This window comes from Trichosurus vulpecula, chromosome 4, assembly GCF_011100635.1.
Source record: "Trichosurus vulpecula isolate mTriVul1 chromosome 4, mTriVul1.pri, whole genome shotgun sequence".
NCBI lineage: Eukaryota > Metazoa > Chordata > Mammalia > Diprotodontia > Phalangeridae > Trichosurus > Trichosurus vulpecula.
The window spans coordinates 313,214,901-313,237,599 of record NC_050576.1 but is presented as its reverse complement, the minus strand read 5'-3'; the positions used below and the strand labels follow the sequence as shown (position 1 = coordinate 313,237,599).

Here is a 22,699-nt window from a genome sequence, read left to right as displayed (position 1 = left end):
GAGAATATATATACACTAATTCAGCATCAGTGGGTGTCCTGATTTAAGCAGGTCATAAAAGACTACTGATTCAATCAAAGACTGTTGATTAAAACAAAATCAAGACTCAAAGGCACTTGATTGCTTTAGTGCTGAGAAGTACTCTAAAACAGAAGACAACAAAATGTCCCATTTTACTTGCTTGATTCAAACAAAGGCAAGACTCAGAGGCACTTGATTGCCTTAGTACTGAGAAGCACTCCAAAACAAAAGTCAACAAAAAGTCCCACTTTACAGACATCTGATCAAAACAACTAGTTTCAGGTGCAACAAAAGGGGAGGAGAGTTTCCAGAGAGGCCATAAAAACAACCCAAACTGTTTCAAACCTGCTCTGACCATATATTTCAACAATCTGGCTAGCAGCTGTTGTGGGGGGGTGAAAGACCAACACAAGCCCAACAACAAGAACGCTACCAGCACGCTGCAGAAGCACAGGTTCTTTTGATCTGCTTCAGTAAGGAAAGCAACGTTAAGGGGTTGACAAGCTTACTTTAATTCAGCATACAAATATCATTCACTTAGTTCAGGGGAAAAAACCAGCACCTTGAACTTCAGAGCAAAATGCAAACAAAGTACAAACATCGAAAGACAGACCTTGTCTGATTCAAATCCTGATACATAGTTACCAGAGTGTAACAAAGTCTCAGCATCCAGATTTACAAGCTGGTTTCTTAGCTACAGCTGCCTGGAGTCTCCACACACCACCAAGAGTGAGAGCCCTGTGCAAATGCCTCTGTTTTCTCTTAAAGCATTTCAGATGTCATCAAATGTCATCTGAATGACCAGAACTTGGGCCCTTATGATTGGCTCTGGAGTTAGCACCTCCCCTCAGTTAGCTCCACCTTGGGCCCCACCTTAGTTACCAATCCATACCCACATAGGTTTTACACCTAATAGGGATTTGGGCCTGGGGCTTAGCACCTAGTAAGACTCACTGAAATACACTGAATTACTCAAAGGAAACAAAAGCCAAACTCTTCAAGGGCACTTGGTTGAACTAAGTGCTAAGAGCCCATTTTGCTTACTAACACACTATGGTGTCAGAGAACCCCTCTGATGGATTCTTTCAAAACACTCTACAATTTATTTGTTGAATTTTCAATGCTGTTTTAGAATTTATGTTTTAAATGCAGGGATTTGTCATTGCCTTGTTGAAAAGAGGGCCCATTTGAAGATAAATGACATAAATTTGTAGTATAATAAATCAGTATGTTTTTGTTTTGTTTTGTTGTACTTTCTCCTGCTCCACTGAGAGAAAGGTGGTGAGAGATTTCCAAGACAAATGTTGGGTAAGGGATAGGCAGCAGTAGACAAGGATACTAAGGATCTAAGAATAGAGAATGAGGATGTAATTGATTAATCATACATTTGAGACTGGGAAAGAAGGAAAGTGAAGAGAGAGCAGGGTAACGAGCTGAAGGAGGATTTAACAGTAGAGGGTTTGGAGGTGGGAAAATAAGCTTAGGAGAATGTAAGTATATAGAGAGATGGGTAGCCAGGTGGTTATGGTCTTATAGAAACATGCCAAAGTTTTTAGTCAAGGATGTAGAAGAAACGTGAGTAATGGAGATGTTCAAGGTATAACAATCCCTTAGCTTAGCTGAGGTAGAACACAGGAGTAAGTCTTGAAATGTGAAGAGACTGAGTAACTTGGAAGTTAAGGTCTTTGGTGGAGAAGCAAAAAAAAAAAAAATGAATGTTAAAATCACCTAGCATGAGGCATGAATGTAACAGAGTGAATTTCAAATTATCAGAGTTTGCTGAGATATGGGAGCAAACAGATAATCTAGAGGTGGCTGTGGGGTCAAGGAGTATTCCAGCTTTCCCCTCAGGACCAGTGTTTCACATTCTGCGATTCTGAGAACCACGTTTTTGAAGGGCTAGTGTATGAAAGTAGGATGACAAATGTTCTACTTGTCCCTAGAGAAGCCATGAGTAGATGTTTTGACATGGTAGATTATGGCCTGATATAAAGAAAAAACAAACTTTCATGCAAAATATTTCCATATCATTCATGCTACGAAAGAAAACAGAGGCAAAAAAGAAAACTCAAGAAAAATTTAAAAAGTTTAAAAAAGTATGTTTCAATCTGTATTCAATCAACTGTGTCACCAATGCAATATTCACAGGGATTATGGTGACCATGAATATGCTGGTGTAGTTCTGAATCTCAAAATATAACAGACCCTCTATATAGAAGACAGAACCAAAAGATTTATTCAAACACCAGAAAGTCAAATCCCAACACCAGAAAACCGAATTGATCATAGCAACAAAGAAGTTAATACACATTATCACTTCAAGGGAAACCACCATCCCAAAAGCTTCCCCCTGCTCAGGCCTTCTGTGTTGGTAATCAAAATGGGCTCCTTAGCACTTAGTTCAACAAGTGCCCTTGAAGAGTTTGGCCTTTGTTTCCTTTGATTAATTCAGTGTCTTTGATTGAGTCTTACTAGGTGTTAAGCCCCAGGCCCAAACCCCTATTAGATGTAAAACCTTAGTGGGTGTGGATTGGCAAATAAGGTGGGGCCCAAGGTGGGGCTAACTCCAGGGAGGGCGTAGTTTACATGTCTGGGACAGCAGAGGCTCTTAGACCATGTGGGTTTAAGTCCGCCTCTTTGTGACGATTGTAGGTCAAGTGGGTGAGTCGCATGGTACTCACCCCTGACGTTGAAAAAGATATAAAAACCAGGGGTTGGTTGTCTGTTCTTTGGAGCTCTAACTGCAGCAGTGGTGGTGAGTGTACCTCAGGGCCAGCCCTTGTTCCGAGCTCCCGGGATGAACAGAGATGTTGGTAACTATGAATTGTATTGGGCCTGTCTGTTGATGTTTGTAATTTTTTTGTATTTTATTCTGAAGTTTTAGGGTGCTGGCTTTTTCCCCTGAACTAAGTGAATGCTGTCTGTGTGCTGAATTAAAGTAAGCTTGTCAACCCCTTCAACCTTGCTTTCCTTATTAAAGCAGATCAAAAGAACCTGTGCTTTCACCGCGTGCCAGTGGCTTTCTGGGTGCTGGCTGTGGGTGGATCTTATACCTCCAAAGAAGCTGCTAGCCAGATTGTTGAAACACCTTTCCACAAATAAAAACTCACAGCTAGTGGCTTCCTCTCTCTCCCTCAGCTCTAACTGCTCTGACCAACTTCCTCAGTTCTGCTCAACCCTTCATGTTCCACCCTTCCTGTTCCACCTGTTCAGCAAGCTCCTCCCACCACAGACTTCCTGTGACTTAGGCCATGTGACTCAAGCAGGTCACATGGGCCTATTAATGGATGGGGAGATCTTCAAATTTACATTACCATTACAACAACATCAGTTCTTTCTTTGGGGATGAATGGCATTTTTCATCAAAAGTCCTTCAGAGTTGTCTTAGATTGCTGAGAATAGCTAAGTCATTCACAGCTGATCATTTTACAATATGGCTGTTACTTTGTACACAGTAGATTTGTCTTTGTATCAGCCCATGCAAGTTTTTTCTGGTTTTTCTGAGGGCATCTGCTCATCATTTCTTATAGCACGATAGTATTCCATCTCAATCACATATGACAATTTGTTCATCCATTCCCCAGTTGATGGGCATCCCCTCGAATTGCAATTCTTTGCCAACAGAAAAGAGCTGTTATAAATATTTTTGTACATATAAGTCCTTTTCCTTTTTTTAATCTCTTCTCAGATACAGAGCTAGAAGTGGTATTGCTAGCTCAAAGGATATACAGGGTTTTATAGGTCTTCGGGCATAACTCCAAATTGCTCTACACAATGGTTGAATCAGTTCACAACTCCTCCAATGATGCATTAATATCTCATCTTTCCCATGTCCCCGCCAACATTTGTCATTTTCCTTTTCATTCCTATTAGTCAATATAATAGGTATGAGGTAATACTTCAGAATTGTTTCAATTTGCATTTCTCCAATAAATAGTGAGTTAGAGCATTTTTTTTCATATGGCTATAGGTACCTTTGATTGCTTCTCCTGAAAATGGTTCATATCTTTTGATCATTTATCAGTTGTGGAACAGCTCTTATTTTTATAAATTTGACTCAGTTCTCTATGTTTGAGAAATGAGGCCTTTATCAGAGAGAATAGTTTCAAAATTTTTTTCATGGTTACTATTCTTAATTATTTCCCTCCATTTTATTCCCCTACCACATTTATTCTATTCTCTCTCTCCTTTCACCTTGTCCCTCCAATCTGCCTTCCCTTCTATCACCATCACCCCCTTTTCTTATCCTTTTCCCCTCCTACTTTCCTATATGGTAAGATAGATTTCTATACCCAATTAAGTATGTATAGTATTCCCTTTTTGACCCAATTCTGATGAGAGTAATGTTTGCTCTCTCCTCCTCATCTCTGCCCCCCCCCCTCCGCCCATCGTTCCCTCCACTGTAAAAGCTTTTTCTTGCCTCTTTTATGTGAGATCATTTACACCATTCTACCTCTTCCTTTCCCTTTCTTCCAGGGCATTCCTCTCTCATCCCTTAATTTAATTTTTTTTAGATTTCATCCCTTTACATTCAACTCACCCCTGTGCCCTTTCTGTATATACTCCTTCTAGCTGCCTTAATAATAGAAAAGTTCTTACGAGTTACCAGTGTCATCTTCCCATCTAATAATGTAAACAGTTTAACCTTAATAAGTCCCTTATGATTTCCCATTCCTGTTTACCTTTTTATGCTTTTGTTGAGTCTTATCTTTGAAAGTCAAATTTTCTATTCAGCTCTGGTCTTTTGCTCAAGGTGATTCTTGTTTGTAATTCTAGCTCCTTTGCCTCTGCAATATCATAACCCAAGCCCTCTGATTCATCAGTGTAGAAGATGCTAAAACTTGTGTTACCCTGCTTGTGACTCCATGACACTTGAATTGTTTCTTTCTGGCTGTTTGCAATATTTTCTCCTTGACCTGGGAGCTCTGGAATTTGACCATAATATTCTGGGAGTTTTCATTTGGAGATCTCTTTCAGGAGGTGATCAGTGGATCCCTTCAATTTCTATTTTACCCTCTGGCTCTAGAATATCAAGGCAGTTTTCTTTGATAATTTCTTGGAAGATGATGTCTAGGCTCTTTTTTTATCATGGCTTTCAGGTAGTCTGATAACTTTTAAATTATCTCTTCTTGGTCTATTTCCCAGGTCAGTTGTTTTTACAATTAGACATTTCACATTGTCTTCTATTTTTTTCATTCTTTTGATTTCGTTTTATTGTTTCTTGATTTTCAATAAAGTCATTAGCTTCCATTTGCTCAATTATAAGTTTTAAGGAATTATTTTCTTCAGTGAGCTTTTATACATCCTTTTCCTTCTGGCCAATTCTACTTTTTAAAGACTTTTTCCCCAGTGAATTTCTGTGCCTCTTTTTCCACTTGTCCAGTTCTGCTTTCCAAGGCATTCTTTTTCTCTTTGGTTTTATGTAACTCTTGCCATTTGAACTAGTTTATTTTTAAGGTGTTATTTTCTTCAGCATTTTTTGTGTCTCCTTTACCAAGCTGTTGACTCTTTTTTCATGATTTTCTTGCATCACTCTTATCTCTTTTCCTAATTTTTCCTCTACCTCTCTTACTTTCAAAATCCTTTTTGAGCTCTTCCATGGTCTGAGACCAGTTCATATTTGTCTTATAGGCCTTGGATGTAGAAGCTTTGATTCTGTCATCTTCTTCTGAGTGTGTGTTTTGATCTTCCTTGTCACCATAATAATTTTCTAACCTCAGATTATTTTTTCTGTTGTTTACTCATTTTCCCATCCTGTTTCTTGACTTTTAACTCTTTGTTGAAATGAGATTTGGCCTGCTTCCAGGGTGGTGGGTGAACTTTCCTAAGCTTCAGGAATTTTGTTTAACTGTTTTCAGAGATACTTCTAGGGACCTGTAAGTTTTCAGTTCTTCCAATGTAGTATGATCTAAGGAGGGGTGTGTTTACTATTCTCCTGGCCTGGGCTCTGGTCTGTGAGAGACCACAAGAACTCTTTTTTGCCCTGAAACTGTGAGGAGGGTCCCTGCTCCATTGCAGCTGCAAAGTCTGGTGTGCTAGTGCTCCTCCTTGCCCTGGGACTGCCACCAAGCACTGTAACCTGGATCCAATATGGGCAAAGCAACAGAGTCCTGCCTCAGTGCTATCAAAGAGGTCCCTCCCTATGATCTCCTTCTGATCAGTGTTTGACCCCCTTACCATCTGTGGGTTGAGAGCTCCAGAAGCAGCTGCTGCCACTGAGTAAGTGGCTCCCAAGGCCTGCTCCTGGTTTGTTGTGGCTTGGTTTGTGTTGGTGCAGCCTATACTGGACTATGCTCCACTCTCACCCAGGTGCAACAGACCTTTCCTTCTGACCTTCTAAGTTGTCTTTGACTGGAAAATTATTTCACCCCATCCTTTCGTGGGTTCTGCCACTCTAGGAATTCTTTTATGGAATTATTTAAAGGTTTTTAGAAGGTTTGGGGGAGAACTCAGGTGAATCAATGCCTTTCTCTGCCATCTTGGCTCACAACAAACACATTTTCTAACAAGTAAAGCTATTCCAGCATGGAACGGGCTGTTTCAGAAGTAAATGAACAATTGAGCCATACCACCACCTATCCTCCCTCTTCCCCCACCCCTCTCCAAACATTCAAACAGAGGATAGATGACCTATTAATGAGGTTATACTAGAAACACAGATTCACAGCCAGGTGTGGCTTACATTGCACGATCTCCAAAATTCCTCTCAGTTTTGGGAATCTGATGAACATATGAAGAAAATTCAACTTAATATTCACATTTGGGTTTTTAGTACAGTAGATTTTACATTTTTAATGTGAATTCATATCATGTTCCAAACAACCTAAAAGGAGGAAAAATAATAAAGAGAAAAGCATATCACAGTGAAAAGGAAACACTTGAGTGACATACTGTGAGCTCTCTTCAGAGTAGAGATAGTACAGGCAACTGAGAATCAAGCAACAAAATCAATTAGCCATTATACTGCAAATGATTCAGTTAGCAGATTTCTTGAAGCTTATTTATATAGCCTTGAGTTTATACAAAATCCTCTTTCACTTACAGCAGCATTAACACTATTCGATAGAGATAAAAATTTAAGTACATTATGAGGTTCCTCAATTTCACCACGTTTGTAGGTTTCCACAGCATTCTCTTCAAGTCTAGTCATTTTGGTTCATTTTTCATAGGTAAAATAAAGGCCTATCTTGTGGATTATTTAACTGAGAAACATAGTCTTCTAATTTATATTATTTCCTTTGCTTGACATAATTGCCTTGGTTTTAGTGCATGACCTGGAAGAGAATTTATATATAAAAAATGTCAATGAGAATAATTTCAGGTGGAAATTTTTCATTATTGAAAGTTATGCTGAATTAATGAATGCTATGGTAAAATGAAATAACTAGTTATTAAATTTTAGCATGACTTTCACATAGATTCTTTTTTGTTTGTTTATTTGGCAGGGAAATAAGAGCCCTGGGGGAGGGGAATTGTTGACAATGGATTTTAATTCATTATGTACTACTATAGGTGCTTCACAACTATATATATTAACAGATTTGTAAGAACCAGTTTCAGAACTTCCACTCAGAGGTGAGGGATTGAAACTAGTAATGAAAGGGAAAATTAGTTTTAGGAGAGTCATGCATACAGAGAATTAGAACAACAGCAGGTTATTTTTATATCAGAGATTTTGTTTAAGGTGGTAGGGAGTTTGGGGTAACGGCAATATTCACGGTGCAATTATTTCTTTTGCATGACTGAGGTGAAGTTAGTCTTAAGATCTGAGATGAAAGTAGAAGTCATAAAGTTTCAAATATATAGGTATGGATTGTGGGTTAAATTTTTTAGGCAATGTGAAACGACCAATAAAAGCTATACTGTACAAAACAAAGATTATTCTGGAAACATACAGAATGACAGCTTGATGTCAGAAAGATGGGTTTGGAAACTATTACAATACTAAATAGAGTAAATGTATAAGCTAGAGTGATAGCAGTGGGAATAGAAAGATATGCAAAACTGTGATATATATTATGAAGGAAGAACCAACAAAACATGGTGACTGGAAAAGAAGGAGTTAGGGATGACAAAGTTGGAATGTGGATAGTTGCAAAAATATGGTAATTAAGAGGATTTCAATCAAGGGAAAGTAATCCAGTTTTAGATAAAAATATATATGAATGTGTGTATGTATATGTATATGTGTATATGTATATTATATGTATGTATATATGTATATGTATCACTGTGTGTGCATAACGTGACATAATTCTGAATAATGCATACTGATGGACAGTATGAAAAATGGATAGATTATTAAAAAGAGGAATGAATATTTCCCTCTTTTATGAGGTTTAATTTGCTTTTTAGGTTCTTGTAACAATGAAACACCCACAAGAGTTCAATTCAATTTGATTTCTAAAATATTTGTTGAGTGCTTTCAACATAAAAGATAGCTAATGAATCTATCACCTTGTCTTCCATTAGTCAAGGAAGCAAACCCATTCACAAGATGAGTAAATTATGTTAACCAAGCTCTTATTTATTTTTAGTATGGCTCCAATCTTTGCACAGATACAAGAATATATCAATGGAATATTTGAATGGCTTGAGGGAAATATTTAAAATGAAAGAAGAGGTAAAGATTAGAGAGAACTATATTTTGGATAATTAAACTTTTGAGACATAAGAATTCCTTCTCTCCTTAAGGAAAAATTTCTATAATCTTCTGGCTGCCTTTAAAATGATAAACCAAGGGAGTGAGTTTCCTGATGATTATTTTGTTGCTAATTTACTTTCAAAATGGCTGTGTTCATTTCTGTTTTAAACAAAGGTTGATGAGCAATTAGTCTTGAATAAATGTTGAGAATTACATTAATTACCTTTTTTCTGTTTTGAAAACACATACATGTTGCTAATTTTCTAGGAAATCTTTTTTTAAAGACTTTAAAACTCTCTATTTAAAGTGCAAGATCTTTGCTTTCTCATATTAAAATGAATTTCTCTACAATATGTAGGATAGTGAAGCTATCTTTTACATGTCTCACAAGGTTATTTTTTTTAATTATGTAGCCTAAAATGTTACAGGCATTTGAAAACTTTATATTTGTTCTCTAAAAATAGGGCACACTATCATATTGTTATTATCCAAAGTTTTGGAAGGTTACCTAAGTCTAGCTTTAGAACCATTTATGATTCATCCATCAATAATTACCATACTGAATTATTTATTCTAAAATGTCATAGTATCTCAGTATTTATAGAGCACTGACACTTCATGAATATTGAATTGTCTTAGCACTCTGACATTCATACACATTTTCAATAAGCAAAATGTGGAATTTGGCAAAGGAGGTAGCATCCATCTTTTTTAAAGAATATTTTGATTAAGAAAAATAAAGACTGGTGAGTCATATGCAGTAACGGTGAAGTACTTGGGAGTCAGTCTGGCACTCTGAAAAACTTTATTAATCCTTTCCAGTTACAATGGTATAATTTAGTAGATTTACCAGGGCATTGTTGTTACAAATCCTCACGTTTACTCTGCGCTTGAAATATTAGCCAATACATTGACTAGAAAGAAAACTAAATAAATAAATAATGAGATGTCTTAGAGTTTGTGTATAATAATTGATGAGAATTTCCCCCTACATTTTTCCAGTTGACACAAGGTTTTTAAAATTATTTTTGTAAAAGTTAACCTAACAATGTTTAATTATGACTGGCAATTGATAAATATTTTCTACAATCAAATGTACAATTGGTCTATCACTACTGATACCACCCAGAAAATGAGATTATTCATTTTGTGTCACTTTAACTTTTCAAAATTATTTATATCTTTTTTTTATAAAATATTCCCAAATAAAGCATTCCCTATCCAAACCTGGAGATTCATCCTTTGTTATAAGGAATAAGGAAGAAAAAGGGGGGAAATAGTTCATTAAAACTAACACATCAGCTAAATCTGAGAGTACATGGAATGTTGCACATCTATAGTCCTAACCTTTAAAAAAGAAAAAAAAGAGAGAAAAGTGTGTTTTCTTCTTAGTCAGGTCCAAATTTGGCCATTATAATTGTGCAATGCTTAGTTTTATAGTAATTGTGTATGTTCTGTTTCTAATTCTATAATTTTCACTTTGCATCAGTTCATATAGTCTTTGTATTCATCATATTTACTTATCTTGTAGTGATCTTCAATTAAATTCATGTGCCACAATTTGTTTTGTCCCTTTTTTAATGAAATCTACTCATCTAACGATAAATAATATGCCAGTTCAGGCAGTTTTACTTAAAGTACTAAATGAAATAGAATATACATGTGCTCATATTAATGCAATACTATCCAAGCCTTCAAAAACTAAATTAAGACATTAATTAGCAATATATTTTGCAAATTTGATCAAGGTTGACAAAGCATAATATTTTAGCTCCTCCTCCAACTCTCTCTTTTTCTTGTTTTTAATTTTCAATGCATTTTTTTCAATGTAGTAGTTTTAATTGTATAATCCACTTACATAAACATGACTTCATGAATACCATGTTGTACCTCAACTGGTAAATTGGTAAATTAAATCAAATGCATTTGCATATCCCCTGTCATATTATTCTTACTTTATTGAAGAATCTATTTAGCTAAAGATAAATTTGGTCTATTGTCATTGAAAAAAGAACTGTTACTAGCAAATTTACTGAATAGAATCTGTTTGCATTCCTTCTATGAAGAATACTAATGTATCACTTACATGACCTTGTAGTTTGAAAACTATCAATCTTTTAAAAGAGCATTTGGGGAAGGTCTCCGGAAACTTGGTAATTTGCTACTCTGAAGGAACTGTGATTTATTATGGTGGTATTCCCTTGTGATACAAAATGCAATTACTCTATGACTTCTTGTATTTTCCTTTTATATATTTGAAAAAATCGTCCATAATGATTCTGCTGCATGCAGTAGAATGCATTGCCTCATTTCTTTTAATTTATTTCATTTTATTATTTATTTAATACATAATTTGTTTAATAAAAATTAATAATTTATTCTAATTAACAATTAATTTAATAATAATCCAATACAGGATTTTGATGTACCACCATACTAGATGAATATGTCATCTCTTACACATGCTAAATGTATAGCCTCCATGTTTTTCCAGTTCTAGGTGGTATTTGTTGTCAGTCAGCAAAATAGCATTTTAAAGTACCTATTATGTACCAGGCACTATGCTAAGCACTAGGTATGTAAAGAAAAGTAAAAGAAAAAAATAGTCTCTGCTCTCAAGTTGGTTTGTAGGCTAATGGGGGACACAACATGCAAACAAATATGTACAAACAAGACACATGAAAAATAAATTGGCGGTAGTCTCAGAGAAAATCACTAAGATAAAGGAGGACTAGGAAAGTCTTCTTGCAGAAGGTGAGACTTTAACTAAGTTATGAAAGGAAACTAGAGAATCTAGGAGGCTTGAGCTCAGGAAAAGGAGTATTCTAGACATAGGAGCCAGTCAGTAAAAAGTCCTGGAGTTGGGAGATGGAGAGTCTTGTTTGAGAAATAGCTGGGTCGTTAGATCATAGAGTATGTGGTAGTGAGTAAAGTATAAGAACACTGGAAAGGTAAGAATAGAATAGGTTATGACCATCTTTAAAAGAAAAATAGAGGATTTTATACTTGATCTTGGAGGCAACAGGGAATAGGGAACCACTATAATTAATTGATAAGATCTGCTGTTCTATTTCTCAAACCAGGTTCTATGTTACCATATTCCAGAGACTGATGATGATAACCAGACCTTTTGTTTTCATTATCTCTGGGTTGTTTGAGGGTAGATGGATAGACAGATAGCCCAAGACTTGCAGTTATATAGATTCACTGAGAGAATATTGGTATTAATCAATTCAATTCAATCCACTCTCTTCTCCACTTTCTACTTAACCCCATGACTACCTCATTTTCAATTGTCCATCTAAAGCACTTGTCCAAGATAAATGTATTGATGTGCCAATTTCAGTCAGTTGTCATAATATGATGAATATACATGTTTTCATCTAGTTTCTTTTCCCAGTATAGTTGGCTAGACCAATCTCTTGCAATACTATAGATTTACTGTGGAAGCATTGTAATTTCCTGGGACCTAATGCAATCGATATGATATTGTCCATGACCAGGAGTATTTGCAGAAATGTACTATTCATGTGGGAATTCTTCTTTGGATAATTTGTGGAATATTTTCCACAACATGGATGAATACCTTTGCTCATTTTGTACCTCTCCACTAAATATCTAATTTAATGTTGGCTTTTTCAGTGGCATGATCACACTGCCTTCTCATAATGAACTTGTAACCAGCTAAAAGGACAACTGGATAGCATCCCAAGAGATCAAATGTGTAGTGTACTAAAGTGAGGTCAAGTCTATAGAGATTCTGTACATAGATATCCAGGAACTGAAGAGGTTGAACAAATAAAAGAATTTAGTTTAAAAAAAGAGCTAACTAAAAGTTATGTTCTTTTGTCTTCTGAATCCTTAATCAAGAAGACCTCTCAAATACTCTGTCCTGATCTGAACAAATCTGGCAAATTTCTTTCCCTGCTTTTCAAAATGAGGCCGTGGTGCCCCAAGTAAAGGTTAAATCTATTATCAATTTTCAAATGGTGAAGAGGCTGTGTCAGGCACTGGCTATTGGCTATAAGTTGTATTCACATTTGTATTGTTGATATTGTGACCCTAAAAACAGGAGTTTACATTTATTCCTGGGAAAATTACCTTATTAGATTAGTTTAATCAACCAGAAAATTATGCATGTCAGCATCACAAATTTTTGTTTTGTTAATATATGTTTTGTTTTGCCATGCAGTGGGTTAAGAAGCTCATTAAGAGATTTAAAAAATAATAAAATAATATTGCTTGAGCCTACTTTTTGATTTCATCATCTTTGTGAGAATGTCTTCAGATTTTGCTATTTAACAAACACTACTTTGGTGGCTGTGTGTGTGTGTGTGTGTGTGTGTGTAGGAAGGAAGGAGGATTTCCTATCTTTATTTTGGTTAGGATCTCTGATTTTTTTTGTTCATTTCCCTATAGAGAGCTTCCTCTATTCATGATAACTGGCAAGTAGGTGATGATTTATATCAGGGGACAACAACTGAGGGCCAAATAGGACCTGCAGCCTGTTTTTTTTTCTATATAGCCCAGAAGCTAAGAATGCTTTTGCATATGACTTTCACTTCATGGGCTATATAAAAAGAGGCAAAATCATTCTTAGCTCAAGAGAAAAGATTTGGTCACAGGGCCATAGTTTGCTTTCCCCTCTGACTTGTTTTCTTAGAGAATCACTGGCGGTCCCAAGAGATAAATGATTTGTTAGTGATCAAATAGCCAGTTTGTATGAGAGGCATTTTGATTAAAAGGCTGGCCTTCCATACGTGACATCATGTACATATTACTAAATACTTATTAGTTTAGGAATAATGTAATAATTTGAAAATCTATTTCAGTTCAAACTTTATGAAGCTCTTTCCTCACAGCAATCCAGAGAGATATTGCAAGCATTATTATCTTCTACATAATGATATGGAACCTGAGGCCTTTCTGGCATTGTATATTTAGGAAGTCTCTAAGTCAGGATTTGGACCTTCATTTTTATTGATGCCAAATTCTATGCAATGTTATTACAGATGCTGAAATCAGAAACTATTTCTATGAATTATAATACAAAATCATATATGTGTTTTGTTCAGTTATTTTTTCAATTGTGTCTGACTCTTTGTCACCCCATTTGGGGATATTTTTTGACAAATATACTAGAGTGGTTTTCCATTTCCTTCTCCAGTTCATTTTACAGATGAGAAAACTGAAGAAAACAGGTTAAGTGACTTGATCAGGGTCACATAGCTAGTAAATGTCTGAGGTCAGATTTAAACTATATACATATTTATAAAAAGACAAATGTAGACAACAAATATTGAGATGAAATAGAAACTGAAAATAATTTTTAGTTAAGGAGAATGGCTATGTGAGTCAAATTAAAAGCACTGGAGTGAAAAATCAATAAATAGTTGTAAAGGTATTGATCTTATTCTAAAAGGAAAGTTGCCTCTGACACCAGGCATTAATGAATGAGAAAAAAAATTATTTGAATGAGGGAAGCAATTGAGTATTGTACAATGAATATCATAATAATGCTAACTCCCTTTCCACCACCATCAAGCAGATGCTTTCAATTCTCCTTGATCTTCTCAGATATCCCTTAACATAGTCGACAAAAAAAGACCAATTAAGGAATTCCAGATAATCTCTCTACAGGCTGTCTGGAAGATTCACACTGAGCACTTGAGGTTTAGTCTTGTATATGCTATATATGTATGTGTGTATATATATATATATATATATATATATATATATATATATATACATACACATATATATATATACATACACATATATATATACACACATATATACATATATTCACACACACACACACATATATATATGTGTGTGTGTGTATATATATATAGCCTAGACTTCTCATTGCTAAGAAAGGGTAGGAAGTAATTTAGGATGATTTTTTTCACTAAAGTTTCCCTAATTGCATAACACATCATGCAGAACCATGTACAAAACTGTTACCCTGTTTCTGAATCTGTGAGTATTCTAAAGCAATGACCCATTTGGACTGTGAAATCAGATTATTGTTAGACTCAAGAATCACAGATTGATTAGATAGAATTCCATGTTCGAGACGGATTAGTGTCAGATATTCTGTCTAATTAGGCTAAGAGAATTCATAACAGATAGAAGCAAGGGCAAGTAATTGAGAACAGATAAAAAGGGTGGTCAGAGAATTGTAGGATTAGCAAATGGCAGAATATTAAAGTTGCTATTAACATGAATTTCTAGTGAAAGCTAATACATTGTAGAATAGAGTCAAGATCCAGTAAGACTCTAAGTTGATAAATCAGTCAACAAGCATTTATGAAATACTTTCTCTGTGCTAAGTATTGTAATGAGTTAGAGATCAAAAGAAAGGCAAAAACACTGTTTGTTTCCATCCTCAAAGAGTTACTACAATCTTACCGGGGAGACTATATGCAATTAACTATGTAGGTACAAGGTACAGATAGAATATATGGAAGACATTCTCAGAAGGAAGTCACTAGTTCCAGAAGGGACCAGAAAACACCTATTTCGAAAGGTAAGATATGGGCTGTCTTGATGGAATCCAAGACATCCTAGAAGTAGATGTAAGAATGGAGATCATTCCAAACAAAAGGATCGACAAAGGCATAGAGTGGAGAGATGGAGTGTTATGTGTGAGGAACAGCAAGTAACCCATTATAACTGGATAGTAGAGCATATGGAGGGCTCCCTCTATTTTGACTCCCAGAATGTTCTGTAGCTGCCTTCCATGCTTGGTATGTTCTTCCCTCAATTCTTCCTACTGATTTCCCTGGCTTCCTTCAAGTCCCAACTAAAATGCCATCTTTTACAGAAAAGCTCTTCTAATCCCTCTTATTTTTAGTGGTTTCATTTGTTAATTATTTTCTTTTTGTCTTGTATAAAGCTTGCTTTTCAGCTAGGTGCTGCAGTGGATGCAATGGCATCAGAAAGACTCATCTTTGTGAGTTCAAATCTAGCCTCATACACTTACTAGCTGTGTAAACCTTGGCAAGTCATTTTAACACTGTTTGTCTCAATTCTTCATCTGTAAAATGAGCTGGAGAAGATAATGTGAAAACATTTCAGTATCTTTGCCAAGGAAACCTGAAATGGGGGTCAGAAAGAGTCAGATACAACTGTAAGACTGAACAACAACAAATAGCTTGCTTTGTATATATTTGCATATTGTCTCCTTCATTAGACTGTAGACTCCTTGAAGGTGAGGGCTATCTTTTAACTCTTTGTATCCCCAATGGTTAGCACAGTGCCTGGTACATAGTAGCTGCTTAAGAAATGTTTATTAATTGATTGACAGGAAGAGGATTAAAGTATAAGAAGACTTGAAAGGACTTTTATTCCCTGTAGGATTATATTCAGTTTGGCAGGGTAAGTCATTCTTCTTTATAAAATTATATTTCTTCAGCCTTTTGGACTACTGCATTTCAAGATTTCTTTGTATTTTAGTAGAAACGTCTATGTCTTCTTTGTTGCTGACTGTGTCCTTTTGTGTTATAAATTTTTAGAAATTTGGTAATAGAAGCAATTTAGCATTAGAACTATTTCTGAATGCTTCACAGTATTTTTTTTCTTTGATAGGAAAGTTATGGATTTTGTCTATGATATTCCTGGGACTTTTCATTTTGGGGTTTCATTCAGAAGATGATCTGTCTCGTCTTTCAGTCTTCACTGTGTCCCTTGCTTCTAATAGATCTGGCAGTATTCACTTATGATGGCTTGAATTATAGTGTGTAAGCTTTCTTTGATGGGTATAGGTAGTGGTGGTGGTAATAGCTTTCAGCAAGCCCATTGATTCTTAAATTATCTCTCTTTGACTTATTTTCCAGGTCAGTTGGTTTTGATATCAGATTTAACTTTTTTCAAACTTTTCATTTTGTTCTAATATTTTTTGCCATCTCATAGAGTCATTGATTTATGTTTAGTTTTATTTTCATTTTTAGGAATTCTGTTTCTTGTGGAAGGTTTAGCATTTTATTTTCTCAATAGTTTTAAGTTATTTTTCTTTTTTGCTTAATTTCTTTTAGGTACACATGTAGTCCTCATGGAAAGTGCGTTTTTAAAAGTCAGATCTATTCCTGCAGTTATGGAATTACTCTGTCTTCCTTTTTGGATACTTTTAGATCTGCAATGGTTTTTTTATTGTAGCTAGTGTTTTATTTTATTTACTCATCTCTTAATCACTGCTTGTTGAATTAGGGCTATGTGATAGGACCAGGATTTACCTCCTGCTGCAATTTTGGCTGTGATCAAATTGACCATTTGATCTCCCCCAAACCCTCAGGTCACCTCAGTTCCTGTGCTAATCTCCATTTCCCAGGGAAAGATTTCCATGGTTCTTTTGGATTCAGAGCCTGGATCTTCAGGGAACTCTTTGGAATCTTAGAAAAGAATGTTGCTGACATCAGAGCCTTTGGGCACAATCTTACTGCTGTGGTGTCATACCTGTCTCCACTCCCTGACATTTCCAACATACCCACCCTGGGACTTTATCGGGAGAGCATTTTGTTTTTGCAGATTCTGTAAGGAAATAAAAATTGGAACCGGGCTAACAGGGAAGCTAACGACATCAAGAAAGACACCAAGAAATAATGAAACAAAATCAAAAGGATGAAAAAATAGAAGAGACTGTGAAACATCTCATCAAAAAAAAACTGACCTAGAGAACAGACAAAGGAGAGACAATATAAGACTTGTCAGACTACCTGAAAGTTGTGATTATCAAAAGAGTCTAGATATTATACTTCTGATCACAGGGTGTTGCAGGCTACACATATCTGGCTCTCTCTAGTCATGCTCAGAGACTACTTTACCCCAGTGATCGCCTTGCTAGAAGATCCATCTCTTATTATCCTCAGGCTTCTGGCTGACTTTTTATGCAGTTCTAAGATGGAAATCACTTACTGTAGTTTCTCATCATATTTACTGATCATCATTCAGGCTCATGCAAACTCCAACATCTTGCTGGAAATACTTATGTAAAAATTGGGCCATCTGCTTCCCATTCTGGCAGCCATCTTGTCTGGAAGTCCAGCTCTAAATATAGGAATTTATGAGCCTTTGAATAAATCAATTAATCAATAAATAAAAAATGCTTATCCTACCCTATTGTCCTTTCATTGCTACTAAGTTATTAATGTGAAATAACATCTGTATCATCTTATTTAACCATTTGATTATATGTGATTAATGATACCTTTACTATGATTATATATAATGAGAAATTTCCATGTTTCTGTTAAATAGTTTAAATTATAGTTTAGTATATAAGTGAAATAATTTTTAGATAGCAAAGCTAGTTAAAATTTCTAAATGAATTGATGGTGATTATAATATGGGATAGGTTGAGAGCTGTGTCATAAATAGTTCATTAGCTAGAAAGCAGGCTGATGAAATCCTTCAGGCTGCTGTCTATATAATTATCCAGGTAATTCAAGCCAAAAAAATAATTTTGTTTCAATTGTTTCAATATTTCAAAAGGTGATCTTTCCTGGCATGGTTTATTTGGGCAATTTCTTCAATTGTCCATCTAACTAGATGTCTACAGATGCTGCTTTATTATGACTTTTACTTGAATGTGTGCACTGAAATTCTGGCAATTTTACTATGCTATATTTCAACAAATATTTATCTTTTTTCTGCTAGAAAATGACAGTTTAAAACTTTAAAGAACACAGACAAAGACTGATGAAGGCATATATCAGTGCAATTTTTGACACCTTCTGTTGCATACCCATTTATAATTTTTAAAATTGGAAAAATAACTACAGAAGCTCAATAATGAAACAGCAAACAGTCTGAAATTGAAGAAATGTATAAGGGAGTATTAATGAAGCTTTTGTCTGGAAAATATCCTGAAAAAAAAATAAAGGCAATGATCTTTAGGAAGAAACCTATACCAAATTTTCAGAGATCCACTGATATTCAATATACTACTCAAAGACAGGCTAAATTAAGCTTTATTAAGAATTAAGAAGACAGTTAAAATAAAAAGCCTCATAAATATACTACATCATGAAGAACAAAAGTACCAGCCATAGAATTAGAAAATCTGGGCATCGGTTAATCACTGGAACAGTACCATAGCTCCTAAATTAAGTGAATCTAAGGTCTCTCCCAGCTCTAATAAACTATGATATATATGAATGACATGCAAGCAGTAAGAGTTTGAAAAACATTGTTAAAACATCCAAACTTACAAAGGTGACATGTCACAGTGGCTATTGGGCTAACTTTGGAGTAGGGAAGTCTGATTAGGAGTGTTACCTTTGACATTTACTGGCTGAGTAATCATAAGTAACTCTGATAATAAGCTTTGTTACTTAAAAAATGGAGTTTTGAACACCTGTACTACTGGCCTTAAAGAGTTGTTGGGGAGTAACCTCAAGATACTAAATGAATGGCTGCTGGTTCTGTTTTTTACTGATGCTGCTACTTCTGCTGTGAAGAGGAAGGACTGGTCTTCTTTTCTCTCCTCATTGGCACTGCTACCACTGTTTTTGTCTCCTAGAATGTACCATTGTCTTGTTCCTGGCAATGTGGGTTCAGGAAATAACAAACTAATGAATTTTATCCTTGTGGGATTAAGCCTTGTCACACCAAGAACATTATTTTAGTGTTTTGGAATTCACAAACTACCATATATCTATTAGAGTAGAAACTCCACAAGGGCAAAAATAGGGTATAATTTAGCTTTGTATCTCCTCAAGCATCAAAGGCAATGCCTTAAACACTAATAACATAAGATGAGTTTGATAAAGTAAATTGTCATTTTTTAAAGTGCTAATTAATAAAATACATTACAATATCAGTATGTTTATATATTTTATTATTTTTCCTATCTGAAGCAAAATCACCTACTAAATTCATATCATGTTTTCTCCTGAAACTTTTAAATAGTACAGATACTTTTATTTAAATAGTACAGAATAGTTATTTAGTATTTAATAATAATAATGGTTAATAATAATAATAGTTATTTAATATCTGGGAAATTTTTGTATAGTATAGAACAACCAATCATACAAATAATCTTATGAAATTGAGAAATTGCTGTATTTTATAACAAGTAAAATTATCCAGGCTGGCTTAGAACCCCTGCTAGAATATTTCAAGTATGCATTAGCATATTGAAGAATCTAGATGGTGACTTTTCTGGCATTACACCTGGAAGGTGATTTAAAAATATAGGATGTCCCGAAAGTCTTAATGCACGAAGAGTTAATAATAGATACTAAGATACATACATACATATACATATACATACATATATATATATGTACATACATACATACACACACATATATAATTACTGTTCCAATGATTAACTGATGCCCAGATTTTCTGATTCTGTGGCTGGTACTTCTGTTTACTGTATACCATGCACTGTGTTAATGCTTTATGAATATTATCTTATTTGAACATCACAACAACCTTGAGAGGTAGTTATTATTATACCCATTTTACAGATGAGGAAACTGAGGCAGGCAGTGGTTAAGTGACTTGTCCAGGATCACAAAACTTGTATGTGTTTTTGAATTACAGGTTCAGTGCTCTATCTACTCAGCCCCTAGCTTTGTAAGACTTTGAGGACATCTTGTATTTGGACATCTGAATTTCTGACTATATATATATGTGTGTGTACATATTTATACATATATATATATATATATAATTACTAATTGCTATTTATTCTGTAATATTACTTGTGATAACCAAAGCTCTTCAAATATTAAATGAAGAAAAAATGAAATTGTTTAATGGATCATAGCTTCATCAAGCCCATGTGTTAACATCTTATTATCAGAACAATGGTACTATGTTAGTAAGTGTTTTCGAGTCATAAAATCTTATATGAGATTATCTAAGAGAGCATGCCTAAATATAAAAAATATGAACGTATATGTTGTTTTCCTCAACAGCTTCTGTATTTCAACATATATTGATTTTATGTCTAGTAATACAATGATCGCAGCTTGGTCTCCTTGTATCAATTATTTAATTCTCACACATGAAGTGGAATTTAAACACAAATGAATATTTTGTTATTTCTGTTTTAACAAACTTCAGTCAAATAATTTGTCCTCTAGGCATGTGATGAGTGACATGAAAGTAAACACATTTCCAAGTGAAATTAAAGAAATAAATTTGTTTGGAAAAGAGTATCATGGCAGCAGAAAGATAATAAATCTTATATGAATATTAGTGGCTCAGGGAGCCAAAAGAGGATGACTGTAGCTTAGCAGCATTACAAATTTTAAAGCTACATAAACAAGAACAACAATATTACCTCTGGAGAGAAGATGGTAAGATGTTTAACATGCCTAAATTGAGAAGTGATGAGGGATTACTGGAATAGCTCACTGGTCTGTTCTGGCATGCTTCTAATGATATCAGAATCACCTGGATCAATGATAGCCAATGTACATACTCTGTAGTACTTCCCACATGCTGTACCCAATTCAATGTTATTGCCACTGTAGTGATGTACGCCAGTTTTGGCCAACATAGCGTAATATTCAATCTCTGATTTCCTCAAGGCTGGGCAGTTGTTGGCTAAGATGACCAACTTGGCTTTGCCTTGTCGGATCATTTTCAGGGTCTGTTTGTAGCCCAGCACGTATTTGCCACTTTTCATGACCAGCTGGAGCCTCGAGTTGATGGACTCCAGCGGCTTTTTCGTCTTCTTTGCAGCCACCATCTTCCTGCCTGTGGTGCCTGCGGGAGGACCCTCAGCCAGAGACCTGCTGCCAAGATGGCCAGGAAGTGAGAAAGGCTAATAATTTCTTTTATAAGAAATAAAGGTGAATATTTTAACAAAAGCATATTCACTTTGCAGAAAAAAATACTCCAGACCTTAGCAAATTTTTAAAACATGACCTTTTCTTTATTTATGAAACATTTTGCAGAAATTCCTAGTTCCCTTTCCCCACCTAATTTACTGAAGTATAGTTTAGAAATTTTATTTTTGACATGTAAAATAAGCTAATTCTGTTTTGTGCTGGATATGATGAATGATATATTGATAATATTAGATTGTATCAGTATTTTGGGAGATGTACTTAAGAAGTTTAACTTTGATTAGAATAGTATTTTTAAATTAATATTCGAGTGTTTTCCAAGAAAGAAAACATTTCAAGTTTCTATCACTTCTGTTGTCTATGTAAAATGCAGAACTTCTCAATAATTTTTTTTAAATTTAGGATGGGGTACATTCACATTCATCCCTCATTAAATAATAATGTTACTTGTTATAACCTTTTATCACAGATAGGCCACATCACTGTTTTGAATGGAATTCTCTCCTTAAAAAAGTTTTGTGTGTTGATGAGTGTAAAACTAAAGTTTTAATAGTAATCTTTCTGACAGCTTCAGAAGTAGCTATTTCTTCATTTCTATAGCACCCTTATTTTCAATCTTTTCTTCATTACTTTGTACTGAATAATAGTTGAATGATTTTACAATATGGACAGTTGTGTCCATATTCAACCTTCTACCATAAGAGTTGCTCTTTGTAAAATGCTTAGCTCTATACAAGATGCAGGATCACACAGTTACTAAGACATTTAAATGAAATGGCCCAATTCACTTGGAGGGAAGGATCAATATTTCAGGTCAAAATCCCATAGTACTGCATTCAAAGGAATTTCTGTATTTCATTCTTCACCATTTAGGTAGATGTAGTTTTGTTCCTATATATTTAGTACTGAGGAAATCAAATAGAATCTTAACTAAAACAAGGGCAACCTAAATAGATATAATGGAAAGTGAAAACAGACTTGGCTATGTGACTCCCCAAATATTAAGGAACCTTGAAGTCACAGCCTTAGTTTTGGTCCTGCCGATTTTGTTGCAGTAAATAGAACTTAGCAACTCTTTTAGTTATATCTGTTTTCCCCTTGATTAGGTAGACATTGCCAAAATCCTTAAGTGTCCATGATGCATGATCTTTTTGTTTAGAAATTGGCTGCTCTTGAGTGTTTTATTTATGTTAAGTTTTCATTAGAATAACTTATAGGTAAG

The 22,699-nt window shown here is 34.9% G+C and overlaps 1 protein-coding gene across 1 annotated transcript; it reads right to left on the bottom strand.

Annotated features, from left to right (window-relative positions):
* Positions 1-21,023: 21,023 nt before the first annotated feature.
* On the bottom strand, positions 21,024-21,377 carry LOC118847171 (60S ribosomal protein L30-like). The gene has a single exon (XM_036755748.1). The coding sequence runs from the start codon at positions 21,375-21,377 to the stop codon at positions 21,024-21,026; it is 354 nt and encodes a 117-aa protein (XP_036611643.1).
* Between the last annotated feature and the right edge of the window lie 1,322 nt (positions 21,378-22,699).

Coding starts and splice junctions, on each gene's coding strand:
- LOC118847171 (XM_036755748.1), bottom strand. CDS start 21,377: ATGGTGGCTGCAAAGAAGACGAAAAAGCCGCTGGAGTCCATCAACTCG.